Source organism: Poecile atricapillus, chromosome 2 (assembly GCF_030490865.1).
Source record: "Poecile atricapillus isolate bPoeAtr1 chromosome 2, bPoeAtr1.hap1, whole genome shotgun sequence".
In the NCBI taxonomy this organism is placed as follows: Eukaryota; Metazoa; Chordata; class Aves; order Passeriformes; family Paridae; genus Poecile; species Poecile atricapillus.
The window spans coordinates 84,226,362-84,246,433 of NC_081250.1; the positions used below are offsets into that span (position 1 = coordinate 84,226,362).

General features: G+C 38.8%; 1 protein-coding gene across 3 annotated transcripts in view; it reads left to right on the top strand.

The window, feature by feature from the left end:
* IKZF1 (IKAROS family zinc finger 1) overlaps nucleotides 1-20,072 on the top strand; it is a 68,703-nt gene that overhangs the window by 13,764 nt on the left and 34,867 nt on the right. For all 3 annotated transcript variants that reach the window (XM_058833382.1, XM_058833383.1, XM_058833381.1), the window contains exon 3: nucleotides 5,948-6,067. In XM_058833382.1, the coding sequence (XP_058689365.1) occupies nucleotides 5,948-6,067 (120 nt within the window). The remainder of the gene's footprint in view (nucleotides 1-5,947; nucleotides 6,068-20,072) is intronic.

A 20,072-nucleotide genomic window follows, 5' to 3' on the forward strand; every position in this document is an offset into this window, starting at 1 on the left:
CTCAGTACCTGGGGGTTCCAGCTATAGGAAGGAGATGGTAAAGGTGTGGGCACAGTGTAGGTGACTATGTCACTGGGTTTTCCTGAAATATATGAATACAGTTTTCTTTCCCTCTCTCTTTTGTTATTTTTCTGCCTCCTTTCTAAAAATTTTTGGAAAGTTTTGTCAAAAATTTGAACCCAGAAGTTTCAATGTCATCTGAGAAATAAAAATCAAACACATTTTCTGTCTGAAAGAGCAAGAGTATAATAATCTTTCATGCCAAGAGATTACAAGTTATGTTTATTATAGAGAAGTAATTCCTAGTTAGCCCTTGGAGACACGTTGCACTCGCTCCTCAGGTAAAAAATTTGGAATTTAAACTGGATAAACTTCCACATCACTAGTTTGTTGCATGTTGAACCAATTTGTAAATGAAATAAAACCTGTCCTATACATGCAGTTACTGGAGTATTTTTGGCCTTAGCAGAAAAAGCAGTGGGGTTTTAGTAGTTTATTCACTTTGGATCTGCTTGGAGCAGTGAGAGGCACCATGATTTCAGTCCAGCTCCTCTGCCTACTGCAGAAACCCTTCCCTGCTTGCATGAGCTCTTTCAGGAAGGAACGCTGACCTCCTCTTCCTCTGCAGCAGCACAGGCTACTCTGATTACGCTCACCTAATCTTTGTGGTATTCTTTACAATGGTGTCAATTTGAGCTTAACACCTGCTACTTCTTACTAAAGCACTGCTTGTTTTTCTTTTGATGTGAAAAGTAGGAGCAGGGGAGATGATGCCTTGAGTCAAGGATTGGATTGGTGAAAAACAGAAAAAACACTTTGCACTCCTTGTGGTCTGCCTCTCCCCTTCAGAGGGAAAGCATATAAGGAACTTTGCCAATTTGAATGCTTGTATATATATAAATATATACATAATAGATGTATATCTATAATTTGTAATTCTCAAAGTTTTCTGTAGTTGTATCACTGTAGTATTGTAGTATTTTGCTGTGCCTTTTAGCTTTTCTAGCATATCATGCAATAGTATTATTCTGTGCTGAGAGAGGGTTTTCTTGAAAAAGAAAGTTACCCTTGATAAGAGGGAGACCTACACAAACAGATTAAAGCCTGCTTTGAGCTCTTCCTGCCGTTTCTGTCACTGAGCACCTGGTACTTTCTGTGAGCAAAGGCTGTGACTTGCATTGGGTTGTTAGCGAAATTTATGAACAACTGGCCAAAGAAAGAACTTCCTAATTTACTTTCATTTATGGTAAGAGTTATGTGGGACCTCACCTTCTGGAAATTAGCATTTGTCAGATTAGATTCCACAGATACTGGCTCTTTGTAAGTTCTTATTAGACCTCAAAAGTAGAGGATCTGAAGGTACAGGGATGTTACCTACTTCTTTCTCATAGGTTGGTGAATGCAGAAAGGAATTTTTCCCCTTGGATTCTTCTAGGTTTCTACATGCTTCTGGGATGCTTCTTTGCATGATGACGGAGCTCTGCTATGTGTTGGGAACAAGTTAAATAACCACACAGTTTCAGGAGTGTGAGATTGTCCTGTCAACTGTAAAACATTTATTTCTCCTGTTTTATGAGTGTTGCTCATCAGGTGTAGCTGGCTCTCTGGGCCTATGGAATTAGGGGGCATGGTTCACTAGCACACTTGGTTGTGTTTTTAAAAAATATAAATTAAAAAATAAATTTAGTTTTATGGGTTTCTTTGGGGCTTTTCATTTCAACCCAGAAATAAAGAAGGTCTCTAGAAACAGTCACCTCAGCTCAAACGCTGTGTTTTGCGGCCATGTGCTTTATGCAGCTGCAGTAGACTCGGGTGTGGCAGCGGCCAGCCAGGCCAGGAGAGTATAAAACTAACGTGGGTGAGCCAAACTCTGTGTGCGCACAGGCATTCCCACCTCAGGGAATCCAGGCATGGCTGACTCTTAGAGGAACTGAAATACTGTGTGACTAGCAGAGTTCACACTTTTTGTTTTTCTCCTGAAAGTGATATTTCATGAGACAAGCAGTTGCAGTTCTGAAATTAGGAGAGAGCTGACATACATTTAAGCAAATGGTATCCGGCACCCATAGAAGAGAGTCAGAAAACACAGATAATATCTCACTTAACAAGCAATATTTTTCCTGCCTTTTTTTTTTTTTTTCTCTCTCTCTTTTTTTTTTTTTTTTTTTTTTTTCCTCGGTTCTAGGGCCTAACTGTTAAGGAAGGTGAAAAAACTGTACAAATGTTTCCACATCTAACTAAGAGATCTCCTAGAACATCTAACATCTAAGAGAACTCCTAGAACAAACCAGGCTGTGCTGCACTCTGCAAAAGCAGGAAGTAAAAACCCTCATTATTAAATACACACACACCCAGCATTAGTTTGTGAAAGGATAGGGAATGAAATTTTTATAAGATATCCTGCCTTGGCTTTCTTTTCAACAGTCATAGCACCAGCAGTACCATTCTGGCATGAACTGAATCGCTCTCAAATCTGGATGTACATGTTAAAGGAACACCAGGCTGATGACTTTGACAGAAATAAAGGATACTAAAACCTTATTGAATTGGGTAATTTTTTCCCTTCCTGTCTTTCCTTATGGCTTCAAGTATATTTCTAGGGCAGAGATGAGGGCTCTCAAATAGAGAGAAGCTGAGGGTCTTGCCAGGCATCTCTGGTAGGTTAGGCTCTTCTCCGACTATTTTTATACAGAAATGGCAGTGTTGAAAATCTGAGAGCATCTTGTAGAGATGCAGATTGAAATAAAGAAATATTTGATACAGCCTGCTGTTGTAATTCTTTTTATTTATGACTTAACAATGAGCAACATGAATCAGTGACTGTACCAGAAACAGAACTTCAATTCTACAGCTAAGGTGGTTCTTTATAATAATTAATTTTAAAAAACCAAAAAGCACATCATCCACCCCAAGATTAGATTCTATTTTTTTATATATCACTTCTTATGCTATTTTCCTCTGTTATGTGACTTTTGAATAATTTTCCTCAATATTAGCCTCTAGGTATTGGAGTGGGGTTTAGCTCCCTTTCCTTTGACCAGTTGTTGTTCTGGGCATGTCTGTTTGAAATTAAAATGGAAAGCATTCCCATCTTCCCCCCCACTTCCATTTCTAAATTCAGTGGAAAAAGAATGTTAGTGAGATTTTATATGTGTAAGATTGTCATGCAGTAATGAACTTGCCATGTTTTAGGTAAGGCATGAAATACAAATGCAATGCTCTAGAATCCAAGAAACAGAACTCAATAAATGGATGTATTTTAAATCCACTATTTTTGCCCTTTCTTTTGCATGTAGGGATTTCTCAATCATGTGTAACTAGAAGAAATCAAATTATATTAAATGGGTCATTGAAGACAAGTTTACTAAAGTTTTAACTGTAGTCTCCTGCAAAGAGGGAAGCAGACCTGATCTCCAGCTTCTACCTCACCAAGTCCATGAGGCGAGTCCAATTCATACCATCTGGAAAAACTGCTATTAATTTAAAAAGTAGAAGACTGATACCCATTTAGTGAACCAGAGTTCACCACTGCAAATGTACTCTCCTGCTAACAGGTTTCTCTTCCAAAAAGACTGCTGTGACTTCAAAGTATCCTACTTAGACTATGTATTGTAGGATGCCTAATAACACACTTATAAAGATATTATTTTGTCTGTTATCTCTTATCCCATAGTTCTGGTATTATGAGTTTATATTGATTTGTAGTCAAAAATAGTCTGCAGGTTTTTAGGATAATTGTTCTTCTCAGCCTAGACTCAGCCAAAGCATCAATGTCCATGTTGTAACTGGGAACGCAGTTTAATCCAGGAAGACACAAGTAGTTTTGGATTACTGTTACTTTTTAACAAATTTCCATAATTTATGTGTAGTGTGAAGAGAGCTTCCAGGCTGTTGCTTGCCCTCCAGTTAAACCTCTGTGATTTTTTTGGTTGGTTTTTTTTTGTGTTTTTTTTTGTGTGTGGGGCAAAATGTGTTGAACAAACTGAAATATTTCAGCTGTCTCTCCTCACTTGTGCATCTTGTCTATAAGAGATACTTCAGTTTGGCAGGTTAGGACTTGCAATAGAAAATTACTGTCAGTTCTCTAAGTTCCCTACATCCCAGAAATCTGAAGAAAAAACTAAATAAGGAGTTAAATAGTGAATGGGAAAAAAAATAGTGAATTTGCTTCCTGCTTTTATTTTCTTTTGCTGTAAAATTTGTATTCCCTCTTGTTCATTTATGCAATCTGCCTTTGCTCTTGCACTGACATCCACTGGGTGTGACTTTGCCCATTTAAGAATACCCTACAGAAGCTGGGTATGAGTGGGACCTTATTAAATCATCTAGTTAGTCTCCCTGGTGGTGCAGTACTGTTTCTTCAATACCCTGGAGTCCTCTGGCTGCAGTTTGGGATGGTTCACCTGATGCTGCTCTCAAAACTCCTGCTCAGCAATTACTCCACAGTTTGATAGGTGGGTCATTAGGAAATGCAGTCACGTACTCATTTCATTAATTTTAACATAGGTTTATGCAAACAACCCAAAACAGCTGATTTGGAAGGTGACTTAAAACTAGCTGTAATTTCTCCCCATGATAATCAGTATAGATTGGAAAACACAATGCTTTGATCCATCCAAGAGGCAGGGAGGAAACTATTCACTTCATTCAGATCAAGTCCATAACTGGCACCACTAAACTGCTATCACCAAAGTAACCTATATTTGGGTTAGTTTTTCCATTTAAGTGTTTTAAGATTTAACTGATGTTTGTGTTTTAAGGAGGGAATTCTCATTAGGAAAAAACCCACTAATTTGCCAGGGCTTTGTGCTATAAAATTACTGCCCTTACCAGTGTAAGATAAGGGCACCCATTACATCAGTGTAATTTGGTAACATCTCCATTTTCAAGACAAAGGTCTTACGTGAACATTACTGCATTCAAATTCTGCTCTGGGCCTGTTCTATTCTTTTCTATTAATGCAAAGGCCAGTCTTTTAATAATATTCAATTAAACTAATCATGTAGATAATTCCTTCAGTAGATGTTTCCAAGGCATGCTTTTGTTAGAGATATATGCAGTCATTTTAGAAGAAGTTCTGCAAGACAGTGATAGTACTATGGGCAAGAGATGTATGCTGTGACTGAGGGCTGAATCAAGAAACCTCACCGTTTTTGGAAGCACAATACGTGGCAAGAGAGTTATTTTTCTTACTGTATTGTGTTTGGCACTAAAACAGTTCCACAAGGTTGCCTCTGCAAAACCTTGTGTACTCAAGAATTGGGGTTTGTTTCCTATTTTCAAACAGAAGGCAATAAAATCCTCAATGTTGTGTGTTTACTGAACTCTGCTAATCGTACATGTTTAAGAAGTCCTGCTACCTATAGGCACTTCACTACTTAGGCACAAGGACCAGCCAGAGCTTTATCTGTGGGTATTAGTGAAGCTTGCTGGCATTGTAGCTGAATTTTTAGTTAAAGATAAAACTTTATTTTTGAGGTAGTTCTTTTGGAGCCCCAGAATACCTGTCGGTTAGACTTCACTATGTCTTTGAAGTAAATCCAGTTGTGTTCTCAAGGAGAACTTGTGGAAGAAAGAAGAGTTTTTAAAAAGGATATCCATTTGATAACCTTTGTAATCTGTCAGTCTGGCTAAATTGAATCTTCTGAGCATAGCAGCTGGAAAACATACATATCTCACAAATACCCAAAATGGTAAGGCTAATAACTGTGTATCTATACTCAGTAAATTTCTTTAAGACATTGGCATGCATTCTTTTAAAAAAAATAATTCCCCTGTATTCATAAGAAGTTTTCTTGGCAGGAGAGTAGGGTTTGGTCCTAAGAATATCATGCTTTAGTGGTGTTTAGGGGATTTTTAAAGTTTTATTTGGTTTGTGGTTCCTCTTATTGTATTATTTGAAAATGAGACTACTCTGACCACTAATTGATGCTCTTCTCATTATTAGGAAAGGAAAGTCCTCCAACCAGTGATGTCCCTGATGATCCAGATGAGCCTATGCCTATACCAGAGGACCTTTCAACTAGTAGTGGAGGTCAGCAGAGTTCTAAGAATGACAGGATCTTGGGTAAGATGACAAATACACTACGATAAGAAATACTAGTAGATGATATAGTAATAATGTTAAATTATTTTTTCACAAGCTAATAAACAAGCAGGTCCTGTGCCTTTTCATCTTCTTCAGGTACATAGTGTTTTTTGTGCAACCTTTTTTTGGGGAAAGGCATCTTCATCCACAGAGAACTTATAAAGATCCTACTATTTAACTTCTTTCTAAAACATGACTGTTGCATGAAATTCTCCCTGGGAAAAACAGTTTTCTTTCTGTTTGGGAAATTGAATTAAATATATGGATCCAGGTCAAAATTATATGAAGTCAGATTTGATAAAAATTCAATAAATGATCAGGTATTTTTAAATAATTTTTAGTATTAATTTGAATTCTATCTTGAATGTTATTGTGTTATCTGCTATTCAGATTTCTTCAGAAATGCATATTAAAACGTAAATAGTATTTATATATTTGTGATTCTAATATCTGATCTCCATTTATCCTTGATTTTTTACCTGGACTTTAGAAAACACTTGTCTTTTAGATAGAAATCCACAACTGATAAAATCTATTGGGTTAAAATTGTTATCCAGAGATGATTGTGCAAAATTCTGATTATTCTTAGGGATCCTAAACTCCCATCAAGGACTAGCAATGCTGCTGACTACCTCATGCACTAACTCCCATGTAGTGCACTAAAAAGTCTAAACACTACTTGAGCACCATGCCTGTTTACTAATAGGAAAAAAAAAAAAAGAAAAGAGGAATAAAAAGCAAAGCACACTGACTCCCAGCATGCTGTGATTGATGCCCTATATGATAAAAATATTTCTGTAAAGGGATGACTATCAAATTACAAGCATTTACCCACAAATAAATATATTGCTCGTTATTGTATTATGTTAGTGTAAGAGTAAGGGTCAGGGTGGATGATTTACAGAAAGATTGCAAGTGCTTTTAAATATTTATTGTCTAAGGAAATCCAGTAAAGGATATAGGTGGAAAGGGAGACACAGAATACAAAATAATTAATTCAACGTAATACAGCAGGATGGTGTCAGCACAAGGAATAGAACCTACTCCCAAACTCCAGCACTAGCTAGTAGTGAGTGCATCATTTTATGCATCTTCATTTGCCATTTGATCCCCTCTTACCAAGAATGTGAGCAAAAATTTCAGCTCCTACATGCATATTGACATACTTTATGAAAAAAATGATATTTAAAAAAGCTTTTTAACAATCTGATCACTTACTAAATGGTTTATTTTTCAGTCCGAAGATCTTTGGACAAAATCTTTCATTAAATGTTTGTCTATCAACTGAAAAGGAGTTATGTCTCCTTTCTTCTACAGTAACTAACCCTACAAAATATTTAAGCCTTGAGTCAAAAATTTAATTTTTAAGTTCTTTGTTCAAACCCAAACAGGATTTTCATTATGTTGAATTTTCTTTAATATACACATGAATGTTGTGCAGATCCAGCAAAGTTGAACTTTATACTTGTTGATGATGTCATGATTCTTCCAGCAGTTCAGTCATATATCAATATGTACACATATTTTAAATATGATAAGTTCCATCTGTTATTCTCATTAGTCAGCAATAAATTAGATTTTCCACCCATTAGATTAGATGTCCTGACATTAACAATTTTTCTACAGCCACTTTCTCTACCCATAGCTCTTTATTTTACAAGGGTTACATCTTGTAGTTAGACTTTTACCATAGTCAACAGAAACAAAGACAATTCAAGTCTGCTTTATGGATGAGCTGTAGGTATCGACTCCAGTGTTTGCAATGTTTGTCTTTTCTGTAAAGCTGCATACATTTTTATCTCTTCAACTGCTCCTTTTTGCTAGCTCTAAGCTAGCTCTCTGAAAACAGTACACTGAAAAAATTAATTCTCCCTTTTTACAGAGGATCTGAACACATGCCCCAGGCATATCAGGAGCAATATGATTGCTGTGCACATTCTGGATCTTCATCAAAAAAAGATCTCTTAGGAATAAAATAACACCTTAGGAGTGGTGTTTGGCCTATGTGATCCTATAGATATCTTAGGGGTGAAGGGGGCTGTCTTCCCACGTAGGCAGTGGCATGTCATTGTAGACAGGCTTGGTGTTTAGTACAACACTGTCATTGCCAAGTCCCAAGATTTGTTCCTCACTGCTATTTATCACCAAACTTAGGTAGACAATAATGATTTGAAAAAGTAGTTTGAAGATTGAAAGATGGACAGGCGAGTATTGTAAAGACAGACCCACTGATGTTATCTGTGTACATCTGGCAGGTGGGAGCTGGACTGTGTCCTGTGGTAGCCAACAAGCCCTGCATGAGCAGATATGGCCAGCCAACAATTTCTCTCTGTATGACTTTCCTAATGTCCCATTTGTTTCCTTCATCAAAAGGGAATTCCCTAGCCTTTGGATTTATTTCAGTGTAGGATTTACAGTGCATTCCACTTAACCTGTAACACCCTGAGAGATCAACTGTCTGTAAAGCATACACCAAGGAATTTGAGTCAGACGTTTATTGAAGAGGGTCTCTACATTCTGGAGGACTTTTTTGTACATGTAGGGCTATAGCGGTAAGAATGGGAATTGCACGTTTGTTTAATGAAAAGAATAAATGTTTACCTCATCCTACTGAAATTAGGTGAGAAATCTGTTTTTAATTTTAATCAACCTGTGAGATAGAAATGTTCAAGTGACAGCTTGCTTACTCAGATTTGTAGTAACATTTAATGAAATAATTTTTAACCCTGGACCCAAAAGTTTAATTACCTTTTTCATCAGTTTAGCATTTCAAAGGTCAAAGATTACAGTAAATAAGCTATTTTTAGAAATGAAAGATAGACTCTACTCCTCCACATGCTTTCAAAAATCTCCTTTTGTGTTTCTTCCAAACCTGTGCTGGCACTTTAATGTGATGCTACAGAGCTGATAGAAACATTTGAAATATTTCTTCTGCTCTGAGAAGGAAGGTGTTGAAGTCCTCTACTGGCCAGATTTTATTTGATGTCATCAGTTTTTGAATTACCATTTAAAATTACTAGACAGTGTGAAAATTTCATAAAGGAGGTACACAGGGGATCATGAAATGTATGGTGCTTGTCTCCCCAGGCAGGGGAGGCAACTCATGCCCAAAACATGGGTTTCTTCTGACCAATGCAAAGATAATCAACAGGTGTGAAAGGGTAATTTACGGAAGTGAAGTCATCAACAATTTCTAGTAATAATCCCAAGTAGCACAGCAAAGCAGAAACATATTGGAAGAGATGTTCTGGTCACCATCAAGGCTTCTCATTTTCTCGATGAGCTTACTATGATTTTAATGTTGCAACCCCCAAAAAGCCACTATGTGTTGAGCAGCTTCCTTCTGCATGCTTAATTTCTGCTGCTCTGTCCACTAGATCTTCTTCTTTCCTTATCCTATTCTCCACCCCAAATTTACTTCTCAGGCTGATCTGACATCTATAACATTTATTATTTTCTTCTTATTCCTTTCACCCATGTGTTCTACAGATAGTTTTTCTAGAAAACACAGTGAACATTTTCAGCAAAGTGAAAGATTTTCACAGCTCTTTAAGGCTCTAGAGACTTATCCTTTTGAAATCTTGGTCTGACTTATTTAGAAATACACATCCCACTGAAAGTCTATTCCATTAAGAATTAGTGCTTTGTGGCCTATTTTGAACAGTGCTATTTCCCATGGTACGCTTTTGGAAATATTTCATAATTCTCAGTTTCTGCAAGTTTCAGGTTAAACTTTGTGTGCACCTTTTGTGGATGATCAGTACTGAACATCCTGTGTGTAGTAAACAGTTGCAATTTGGGGCTGTTTGTGCTCTGAGACTGTATCCTAATTCAACCCCTGTGTGGGAAGTTAATGACTCAGTGGGCTGTAGATCACACCCTACTTCATGGAGAAAGCACCATTTGCTGCAGTGGTGGCATTTGTCTAGAAAGGTAGGCTGTGCTTTACTTTATCCATAACTGCCCATTCCATAGGTGGCCATCACCTATAAAGAATTTCACAGTGTTAGTGGCCTCAGAAAGAGGCTGTGGGCTCACCATTTCTGCACAGATAGCTGATGGTGCTGCAGATGGCCATAAAATTCTAAGAGAGAAGTCAAATGTTACTACTGTAGTCACAGATTACAGTCTGGGCCTGAAGAATTAATGTGTAGAGATCTTCTTTTTAAGAGGTGGGGAGAATTAATCTCACAAAATTGGGTTGAAACTGTCATAGGGTATACCCAAAGTAACCAGTCAGGGTGATAGACATCAGTAGAAAACAGACAAGATTCAAATAAAGTTATAAACACTATTTGTTATAAATAAAGAAGTATGGGAAGAGACATTAAATGGAAGATATTTTTTTGACATTTTTCTCTCCCAGTGGGAAATACCAAGTCATAATGTTGGGTCCCTCCCACAACTCAGTTATTGAAGCAGAAGCCTGTGCAGTTGCAGACTTTGCTGCCTGGAATCACTGGGACCCTGGCATTGCCCTCACACCCTGGGGTCTTCCCTCCCAGCCATGGGCATTCAGAGGTTGTAACCTGCATGATGTGCTAATTACTGATGCATGCAAATGTCCCCTCTCTGAGCAGCTTTGATCCTTTATTTCCTTAAAAGGAACTCAACCATTTGAGAGCATGGGCACAAGCATTGCTGAGGGGCCACCAGGCAACCACAACCATTGCCATTACATAAATCTACTGCAACTCACACACAGCTGGGTGAAGAGAAAAAGTGTGGAAAGGCTGCAGACAGGGGAAAAGTGAGGAAGGACAAAAGGGGAAGTGCCCCACCCCAGCTTGCAAAATCGGTCCTGTGGTTCAGACAGGTCCAGCTCACTGCTGCCCTGGTAATTCCACTGGGCAGGCAAAGGGACTGAGGAGAAAGACCGCTGGAGGTAAACATCTTCGCACACTCCTCCTTGTGGATGTTCAGTGGCTATGAAGGCAGTGTCTTGTGATGAATAATAAAGTGTGGCATGTGTGTGCCTGGACATTCAGAGAACCAAATTCTGAGACCTGAAATAACCTGGAGGGCTGTGTAATATGTTTTATTTGCTCAGGTTTCAGATGGACATTTCTGCTGCTCAAAGGTATGGAAGTGTGTAGAAACTGATGAGCCTTTGTAAATAATCAGTGGTAATTGCTGTCTTAACTGATGTAGCCCTCATGAGAGCAGAGAGAAGATTTGTTTTGAGATGGTTTGGAAGCTTTGAAAATTGTCTTTTACCCTCCACAATGAAACAAGGCTTGAAAGTCCAACTGAGGAGGCTTCTAAAGGAATTGAAAAACTTGAAGCTGAAATATTTTAGGAACTTTTAAAAATAGGGAAGTGGGGAATCTCCCCTTTTGTTTGGTCAGAAGCTCCTATTTCTAACCCCAAAGTAACAATCCCCAGTATGGACTGGTATTGTATGCTCTGAGAACCTGCCAGTGTGATGTGTATTTTTTTAAGGAGAACGCAGAGATACTTTTGTCAGGCTTATTTTTATTTTCTCTGCAAAACTCTTACGGGGATTTGTATAGAGGAAGATGGGGGTGGTTAAGTTAGAGAATGCATGTGACAAATTTCATGAATGTCCTTAAATATGCCATACAGGATATAAGTTATATTCTAGCCATCAAGGGTATGTTTTGCATGAGTGTTGTGTGAAACAGTGTGCTAGAGTGAGGTGCAGAAGACCCAGGTCTATGCAGCCATTGGGAATTTCCTGTTGTGCCGGAGACAAGTTCTTGTCTAGGACTTAGAAAAATGTGCACAAAGGCAAATGGAAAAATGCCCTGTTACTGAAGGTGAATTCCTCTATAAAATTTAAAATGCTTTCTTCAAGTAATGGAGGGTGACCATTTTGAGAATAAACTTGCAAGTAAGGGTGACCTAGCCTGGAAAACAGAGCTATTGGAGCCCCAGTGAAGGCTGTGCTGTATTATGAGCTCAGTTCTCTCAACCGGTGCAAAGCCAGATCAGGCATGTAAAAATCTGCCCACTTGACGCAACCATAGCACATGACAAAATCAAATCCTTGAGAACAAAACTGATGCTAAAAAGAGTTTTACTTAGACAGTTGTTCTTAGTTAATTTTGTGAGGAATTTTTTTACTCAGAAATAAGACAGCAGGATGTGCCACTGTGTGGCAACATAATATTGCAGGAGGTGCTGAAGCTATGGGGTTTTTGATCCTATTTCTCCAGAGCTGTGTAGCTTGTGGAGCTGCAGCCTATTTCAGGAGCACCAGCTCGGTAAAGCTGTGTTTTCAGAAGAGTACGTTAGCACAAAAGTCAGGAAAAGCCTGGGAACTATGCAATTTTTTTTTCTTCAGTGTTGGAGAGTGGTGAGCATTGCTTGAATAGGAGAGATGCAGTGTGTTTATCTATGTGGCTTTAGGTACAGAGATTGAGTCTGCTGATCTAAACTGCAGTGAGAGGAAGTTCTCTTTATCTGAGCAGAAGAGATGTGCCTCGGAGATAAGCCCCATTCTAGTTCGGGACTTAAATTTATCTAGCAGGATCTCAGCAGTGGCTGCAGCTCAACTCAGAAACACCAGGCTCTGGCTGGAAGATGGGCAGGTTTTAAGCTGGGGAAGACATCTGTAACTACAACTTCCAAAAATTCAGGTTGTTTTAAGGGAATGATTCTTCATCAAATGGTTGGACTGGCCTCCCAACACCAGCCACTCCTCTGTTCTGTATTAATTTTTGCTTGCTCTTTGCTGTAGGTTTGCTTTTTACCTTGAGCAATTTTTTTTTCTCCCTGAATGCTCTTTAGGACTGCAGCCGTACAGAAAACTGAGCTGCTGGACTGAGGCACAATGCAGGGACTGCTTGCCTCTACAGAGGTGCTGTTTTGGAACCAGCTGCTCTTTGGGTTTTGTTCAGCCACTCTTCACATTTCTGTAATTTCAACTCCAGCTGTGGTGGCTCCCTGGAAAGAGAAAGTTTCTGGCTGCAGAGGACCTGCAGCTATTCTCTCCCCTTAGACGTGAACTTCCCAGGCTCTGTCCTACAGTAAAATGTGCAAACACAGTGCCACTCTGGCTTGATTTGAGATTTGCAAAGAAGGAATGCAGCATGGCCATGCCTTCACACTTTTCCCCAATGTAGAATAAGCCCTTTATTATATAGAGAGGGATGGAAGAGATCCTATTTGGATGAGTGAACACCACTCAGTGCAGCAGGATAGAGGTTTGTTCCCAATCCTTTTCCTTTGAGCTCACTATATGAGGTTTCTGGAAGCCTCAGATGGTCTTTCAGGAAAAGCTCTGCCTGTTGGGTAGTAGGTAGGTGTGACATAGCCACCAGTGCAGGCTTACCCTCAGCATGTCATTAATGGTGACCGTGTGGGACCACAACAAGCTGTTAAGTTGTGAAAGTGGATCAGCTAGCATCCAAAGATTTTGGCTTCCAGCGAGAACTTATTGGAAAGTGTTATGCCTCATCTAGCTGCCTCACTGAACAAACAAGGGGGCAGAGCAGCAGCCCAAGAGCAGGCTAGACCTCAGCCTGCAATGAGAGATATCCTGCTGCTCCTTCCTTCCGTTGCCTTCTCCCTCACCCATAGGTAGATTTTGTGTTATAAAAGTGCACATGCAGGAACATAATTCCCAGTAAATTAACCCTGGTGTGCACTTCTTTCTTTGTTTTTTTACACATTTTGAAGTTAGGAATAATGTCCAGTTCTCATATTGCAGTTTAGGGTCATGTTTCTCAGAAACATTTAGGTGTCTAAGTTACCTGCATAAAAAGAGATCCCAAGAAGAAATCTAATCTATTATTTTACCATTAGCCATAGTGACACCACAGGCACCAAATAGGATTTTTAAAAGTGAGTAACTCATACTCTATTCATGCAAATGAGATTTCAATCCTAACAGGGCAAAATCCATACCTAAAAATTGGATTAAGAACCTGATTGAAGGATTGCAGAAAAAAAAAAAAAAAGGTAGAGCAAGCACAGAATTATTCTCAATTTCCAGCCAAAACAGGCCTGATCCAAAAAGAAAAGTTAAGGCATATATTTTTTTCTTTGTTTTTCACATTCCATTTCCCTTGTTTCTCCTCCCCCAAAGATAGTCCAAAATTTTCTTGCTTGAGAAGTGTAATAAATGTAGCAAAAATGGAGAAATATGACAACATGAATTAAATTCCACTATTCCATGCCACATATCAGAGTTTAAATTTAAGAAAAAAAAAGAAAAAAAAAAAGGAGGGAAAAAAAAGAGAAGAAACTGAAGAGTAAGGAGAACTTTCACATGAACCATTTTTTTTACCGTGGAAATGTTACATCTAAGGAAGTGGCCCTTACCAGAGTTTTCAGTAACTTCTAGATAATTTCATGGAATGATGTTAGAAACTCACTTGTTCCCTGACACTTCCTTAAAAAAACAAATAATAATTTATTTATTTATTTAATCTTTAGAATAAATTGCTAATTCCATCATATAACAGAGTATCTGTGCATGATTTTTCCCTCCCTGCTGATTAAGTAACAACAGAAGTGTTTAATGCAATGAAAAGGTGGGTTTAAACTAAAGTTGGCAACACTTTCAGCTTGTTTTGCAATTAATAGAAGAGGAAATATTAATTCTCCATATTTCATCATTTAAAAGCATCCTGTGTTTGTAAGAAGCTGTGATCAGCAAACATCCCTGTTATGGATTTGAACTTCCCAAATCTTTGGTGGTTTTTGAGTTTTGGGGGTTTTTGTCTAAGCTAAGAGTTTTGTGTTCTGATTTTTAATAGTGGCTTAGGGGTTTTTTGGAGGGAGATGCCTTCTCATTCACAGTACTGTGCACCTCAGCATTATATGGGCCAAGTTATGGAACCTGTTTTTTCCTGCAGTGAATATGTGCTGCAATACTCAGTAGTGGTGGCAGTGGTTGGCTTTGAAATGGGATGTTTCATTAGCCCCAAAATGGTGACTGCAAGCTGGGGAATACTGCTGTCTCTGCACCCCTCATGCTGTGTCTGGATTTCAAATACATCTTTCCAGTTCTTTCCATATGAAAAATTATTTTCAGGGGGACATGCACCTATAGAATTCACTATGAAAAATGTTTGCTTTATTGTGGGGTGTTTGGGTTTTGTGACCAGGTTTGCAAAGCAAAAGCACCAGTGAGACTGAGGGAAGTGTCAAATTGTGCATGATCCATCTGTACCCTGACCTCCAGCTGGCTGTTATTCACAATTCAGGCTGTGAATGTCTCTGTCCTTCCAAAGCAGAGCACTCCTCCCAGTTTTCTCAGACTGAAGCCATGAGCAAAGAGGTGAAAACATCCCTTCCACACTGATGTGTAACTTCCTTTCTGAGTCAGGGTTTGTCCTTTTTCCTCCCAGAATCCAATTAATTTTGTAACTGGCACCTCCTGTGGCTGGACAGTGGAGGGGAGGTGGGGAAGCCCAAATGGCCAGCGTGGTCACTGAAGCTTTATCTACTGCAGGTGTGGATCTACAACAATTTATCTGGAAGTCAAATGGGAACTAAGTTTTTCTGGGGAGGGATTGAGCTTCCTGCCCATTTGTCCACATAATGGCAAGTAGAAGTAAAAATGAGAAATTATAATTGTGCTAGCAAAAGGCTTCAGTGGCTTTGGAGCCCAACACATGTAATATATGAGGGAGAAATAATGGTAATGAGGCATTACCTCTGTTGTAGTATTGCATTTGTTTAATCTTGCCACTACATTGCTGGTAGATCCTACTAAAATTGGTATCCTATAATGGGCTTATTGTGGTGTTAAGTGAAATTCTTTTTCTCCTTTCAAAATAGACTAGTGAAGTCTGATATTGTTTATTCTGTAATTACACATTAATGAGTCTGTACATTTGCTGTACAGTATAAGCATTAATAATAAGCTTTCCTATGTTCAAAGAAAGGGGCTGATATATATTGTGCATGATACAGCCCTTGGTGTTTAGAAGACAATGTAAATATGTTTTTCATTTCTAAAGGTTTTTATAATTAATTTGTTCTCTTTAATACTCCCTTTGAAATTTGAAATGGCAGTGTATTTTCCAGCCATCAGGAGCCATTTATTCATATTCTCCCCTTTGCATGTTTACATGTATGTGCATACACATATGTACATACAAATATGGGTCTGTCAAGCACACAGAATTATGCGCCTGCAAAACCAAGTTTCTCTATGTTTATGTCTCTGTAAAAACAGTTCCCATATGCAAAAGAACATTTATCTTGAAAGATGAGCTTTTCCTTCTTCTCAAGACCAAGCAAACATACACTCTGCAACACAAACACATGCCATAAAAATATTTTTTTCAAACCAAAAAGAGGAAAGGGTTAGTTCCTACTGGCTTGTATGTATCCCTATAAGAAACCTAACTGTGAATTCCATTTGGGAAGTGGGTAACAGCTGAGGAAGATCCACTTGTACCCATTGTGGCTTTTGTAGTCTGCATAAAGCTGCTGGGCCAAGGCAGCTGTGAAGGTCATGGTACTAGAAGGACCACCAAGGAGTTAATGAAGATAGAGGGAGATGGAGAAAGGAGTGAGAGAAACACACATGCCCCCAAGTCTTCCTGCCAGCATTCTTTGCCTGAAAAGGCTCTCCTGCCAGCCACTACTGGCTTAGCAGTGAGGGGTACATTGCTCCTAAGGATTCTCCTGTGCAGCTCTTAAGTGCTATTCCTCCTTGCATTCAGGTGTTCTATTAACTTGCAGTATTATGTAAGTAAAGTTTGTAATGGAGAGACAGGGAAACATTCATGAAATGGTTTTCTCTAGAAGATGCTTTTGCAGTCCTATACCAAATTGAGGTTTGCATAGTGAAGCTTTGGGGGGTGTATAATACAGCACAGGGAGAGATGGGTGACATATTGAAATAATCTAATGGAAAATGCAGCTATAATATCTTGTATTTCTGATTTGCGATACAACTTTCCACTAAAAGCTTGTGCTTGCCTAACTGGATAACTTTATTAGAGGTGTTTCAGTAGCTAACTGAGCTAACAAATACAAAAGCACAGTTAAAAGTACCACTGTAATAAAGGTAGTGATGGAACCCTCTGCTCTTCTGTCCCAGAAAACAATTTGTATTCAGGGAATCTCCTTATGCACATCATGGGGAGCTTCAGGTAAGTTCAAAATACAACTCCTCACAAAGACCAGGCTAGTTGAGCACAATGCAGTCCTCTGCCTTCCTGTGTGTTAACTCATGTTTTCTCTAAACTGAAAACTAAAAAATGTTTTTTTACCCCTCTCTTTTCCCTCAGTGGGACAGAGATGTCTACTTCCTGAAAACACAGTGATCCTCACATTCTGGACTGTGGGTTGTGTTTTTCACATTCAAGCATAGATGGGAGTTAATCCGATAAACATGGGCAGCTCTAGCAAATAGCACATTTGCATCAGCAGAAGCTAGTTTCAGCAGACTTCCTGGGAAGGTTTGCTGCAGCATGCCACCATTCTGCCCCACTGACAGGCACTGCACATCCATTTGATAAAACAGATGACAATAGAAAATGAAACTTTTAACGTTCTCTTCTTCAAATGCTTGAGAAGCACCTTACTGTGAAGGTATGAGCCTGTGATTCACATCATCTTTCCTGGGACTCTATGATGACTTTGAGGTAAAGGAATTTAAAGCTATGGATGAGCTGAACTTCATTTATCCAGGTGGCAAGGAGAGCTCTTAGAACCACTGTAATGCAAGTGACAATCCTCATAGCTAACAGTTTCCAGGAGTCTAAAGGCCTTCAAGTAGAATATTAGGATTACTGGGATTTGAGTGTCTTATGCTCAGAAATAATCAGCCATTACAATTTTGTCTTTTTGTGTTGAGCAAGTCACTTCAGACTCAAACTTGACTTTTTCTCTCTTCTAAATGACCAAAGCGTCATTCATCAGTCCCAGATTTTTTGTCTCCAGTTGCTGACCAGTTTACCAGGTAAAGGCTGATTTTCTGAAAGTCTGCACACTTTCTGCAGCCTCTGACAGACTTGCCTGGCCATGACCTGGCTCAGCCTGTATGACAAATAGCCCAAACTGTATTTCTGTTTGTAAGTGATGAAGTTAGCAGGATTTCATTTCCTTTCTTGACCTCACTATGCTCCCCAGTGCAACACAGCCATGGCAGATACCAGTTTATTTTAGCTATTAAGAGGCAGCAACTTCTGTAAAACTATTTTTCTTTTTAATGAGAAAGGTTTTTCAACCTTTCCATTTACCTCACACTTAGTCCCACTGCACTGTCTGGGTGTTAGTATGAAATTTAGGTGCTTTATGAATCCTGAGTTGGGTGCTGCTGATGTACTCTCTTTGGCTTCATAGCAACAAGGAGCTGCAACTTGGTAGTTCATACATTACAGCACGTTAAGATACACATTTGTGTGTTTCTGCCTTGAGAATCCATCATATTTGGTGAAAATGCAGTGAAGTGTCTTTTCCTTTGGAATGTTTGGAAAGCACTTTAAACATAAGCTGGGCAGATACTTTTAAAAGGATTCTTCCAAGTAAAAGGCACTTACACTGCTAGGGCACGCGACTAGGAGCAGAGAGGAAGTTTGACAGAAACTTTGCCTGCTAGACACTTTCAAATATTCCATAAATGCTGAGATGGCAGGAAATGCCAACAATGATAGCCTAAATGGATAATTAACCCTTACAGGCGACCACGTTTGGATCACCTTCTGAATGCATGGCACCAGTTTTTACAGCATATTACAGATCTTATTCTAGTTGCATGTAATTGTGTCTCCTCTGTCCATTTTGGCTCTTCCTGTCAGTGTAAGACTGAGAAAGGGAATGAATTATGTTTGCGGTTTTTCTACTGCCATTTTTTTCCCAATTGTTTTGTTGGGACTTCTCCTGTCTCTGATTTTACATTGTGGCACAGGGGTCTTGGAAAAGAACCTCTGTTACTCTTAAACACTGCATGAACATCAACAGAACACCCCAAAGAGTTTACAGTCTAATTAAGGCTATATATACGTAATTGATTAATTAAGCTTTACAAGTCCTAGCCAAGGTAAGTGTAAGGTTGGGCAGAATGAAATATAATCAATTGTGCTGTGCAATCTAAACCATATACAGTGTTCTGGAGACCAGAGAGCAAATTTGTTTTCCTAACAGATGCAGCAAAACAGTCTTGTGTGTTCTTCTTCAGGGTGCAGCAGGATTGGTTTGGTTAAAACTTTGTTTTAAACTACATCTCTTTAGCTTGAAAAGTACAATTGAAAAATATAAAGCAGGTAAAAGTAAATAAATTAAGGGTTTGGTAATCATACATGAGGGAATAAAATAAATATTGTCTGTGAATTATTAGATCACTTGAGGAATCAGGAAATAATTAGTTTTCTGACTTCTAATTAGTCTAGATCTTAGTACAGAGAAGCAATCTACTGTATCACTTGGTCTTCTGGAAAAGGAGGAGATCTGATTCCAAGCTCTGTGCCTGATTTGGAAAGGCAGAAGTCCTGGGATGTACCAGTGCAGTGAGTGAAATTCCAGCCTGGTGCTGATGTGACAGAAATGAGTGAGGCTGGTCTTGGGAGGCTGGGCAGCTGAAGGTAAAGTAGGTGCATAAGCCTAAATTTCGGGATATCAGATCCTTATTCAGACTTTATTCTGAGATGTTTCTGAAAATCTTTTGCATTCAAGAAAAAATAGCAATTCAGTTTTGGAGTGAGATTTCACACCTCGTAACTGAGCATGTATGAGAAGCACTATGCAGCTGAACTGGAGATGGCACAGTTTTCAGTTTTAGGTCATTTCCCACACCAGACGTACAGGCTGAGCGCCTCTCTTTTCTCAGACCACTGATTATTTTGCCATGCTGGCTTCAGTGTGGAGAATAATTAAAAACTTCTTTGACTATGCTTTTGCTTTTTTCTTTCCTTGAGGTGGTTGCCTTTGGGATTTTTATATCTCTCTTGAAACAGAGTGGTAAAAACTCAGCTGAGAAAAAAAGAAAACTTCCTTCTTGCTTCTGCATCAGTCTGAGGAAGAAAAAGTTTACTTTTTGTCTTTGAACAGTCCTGGA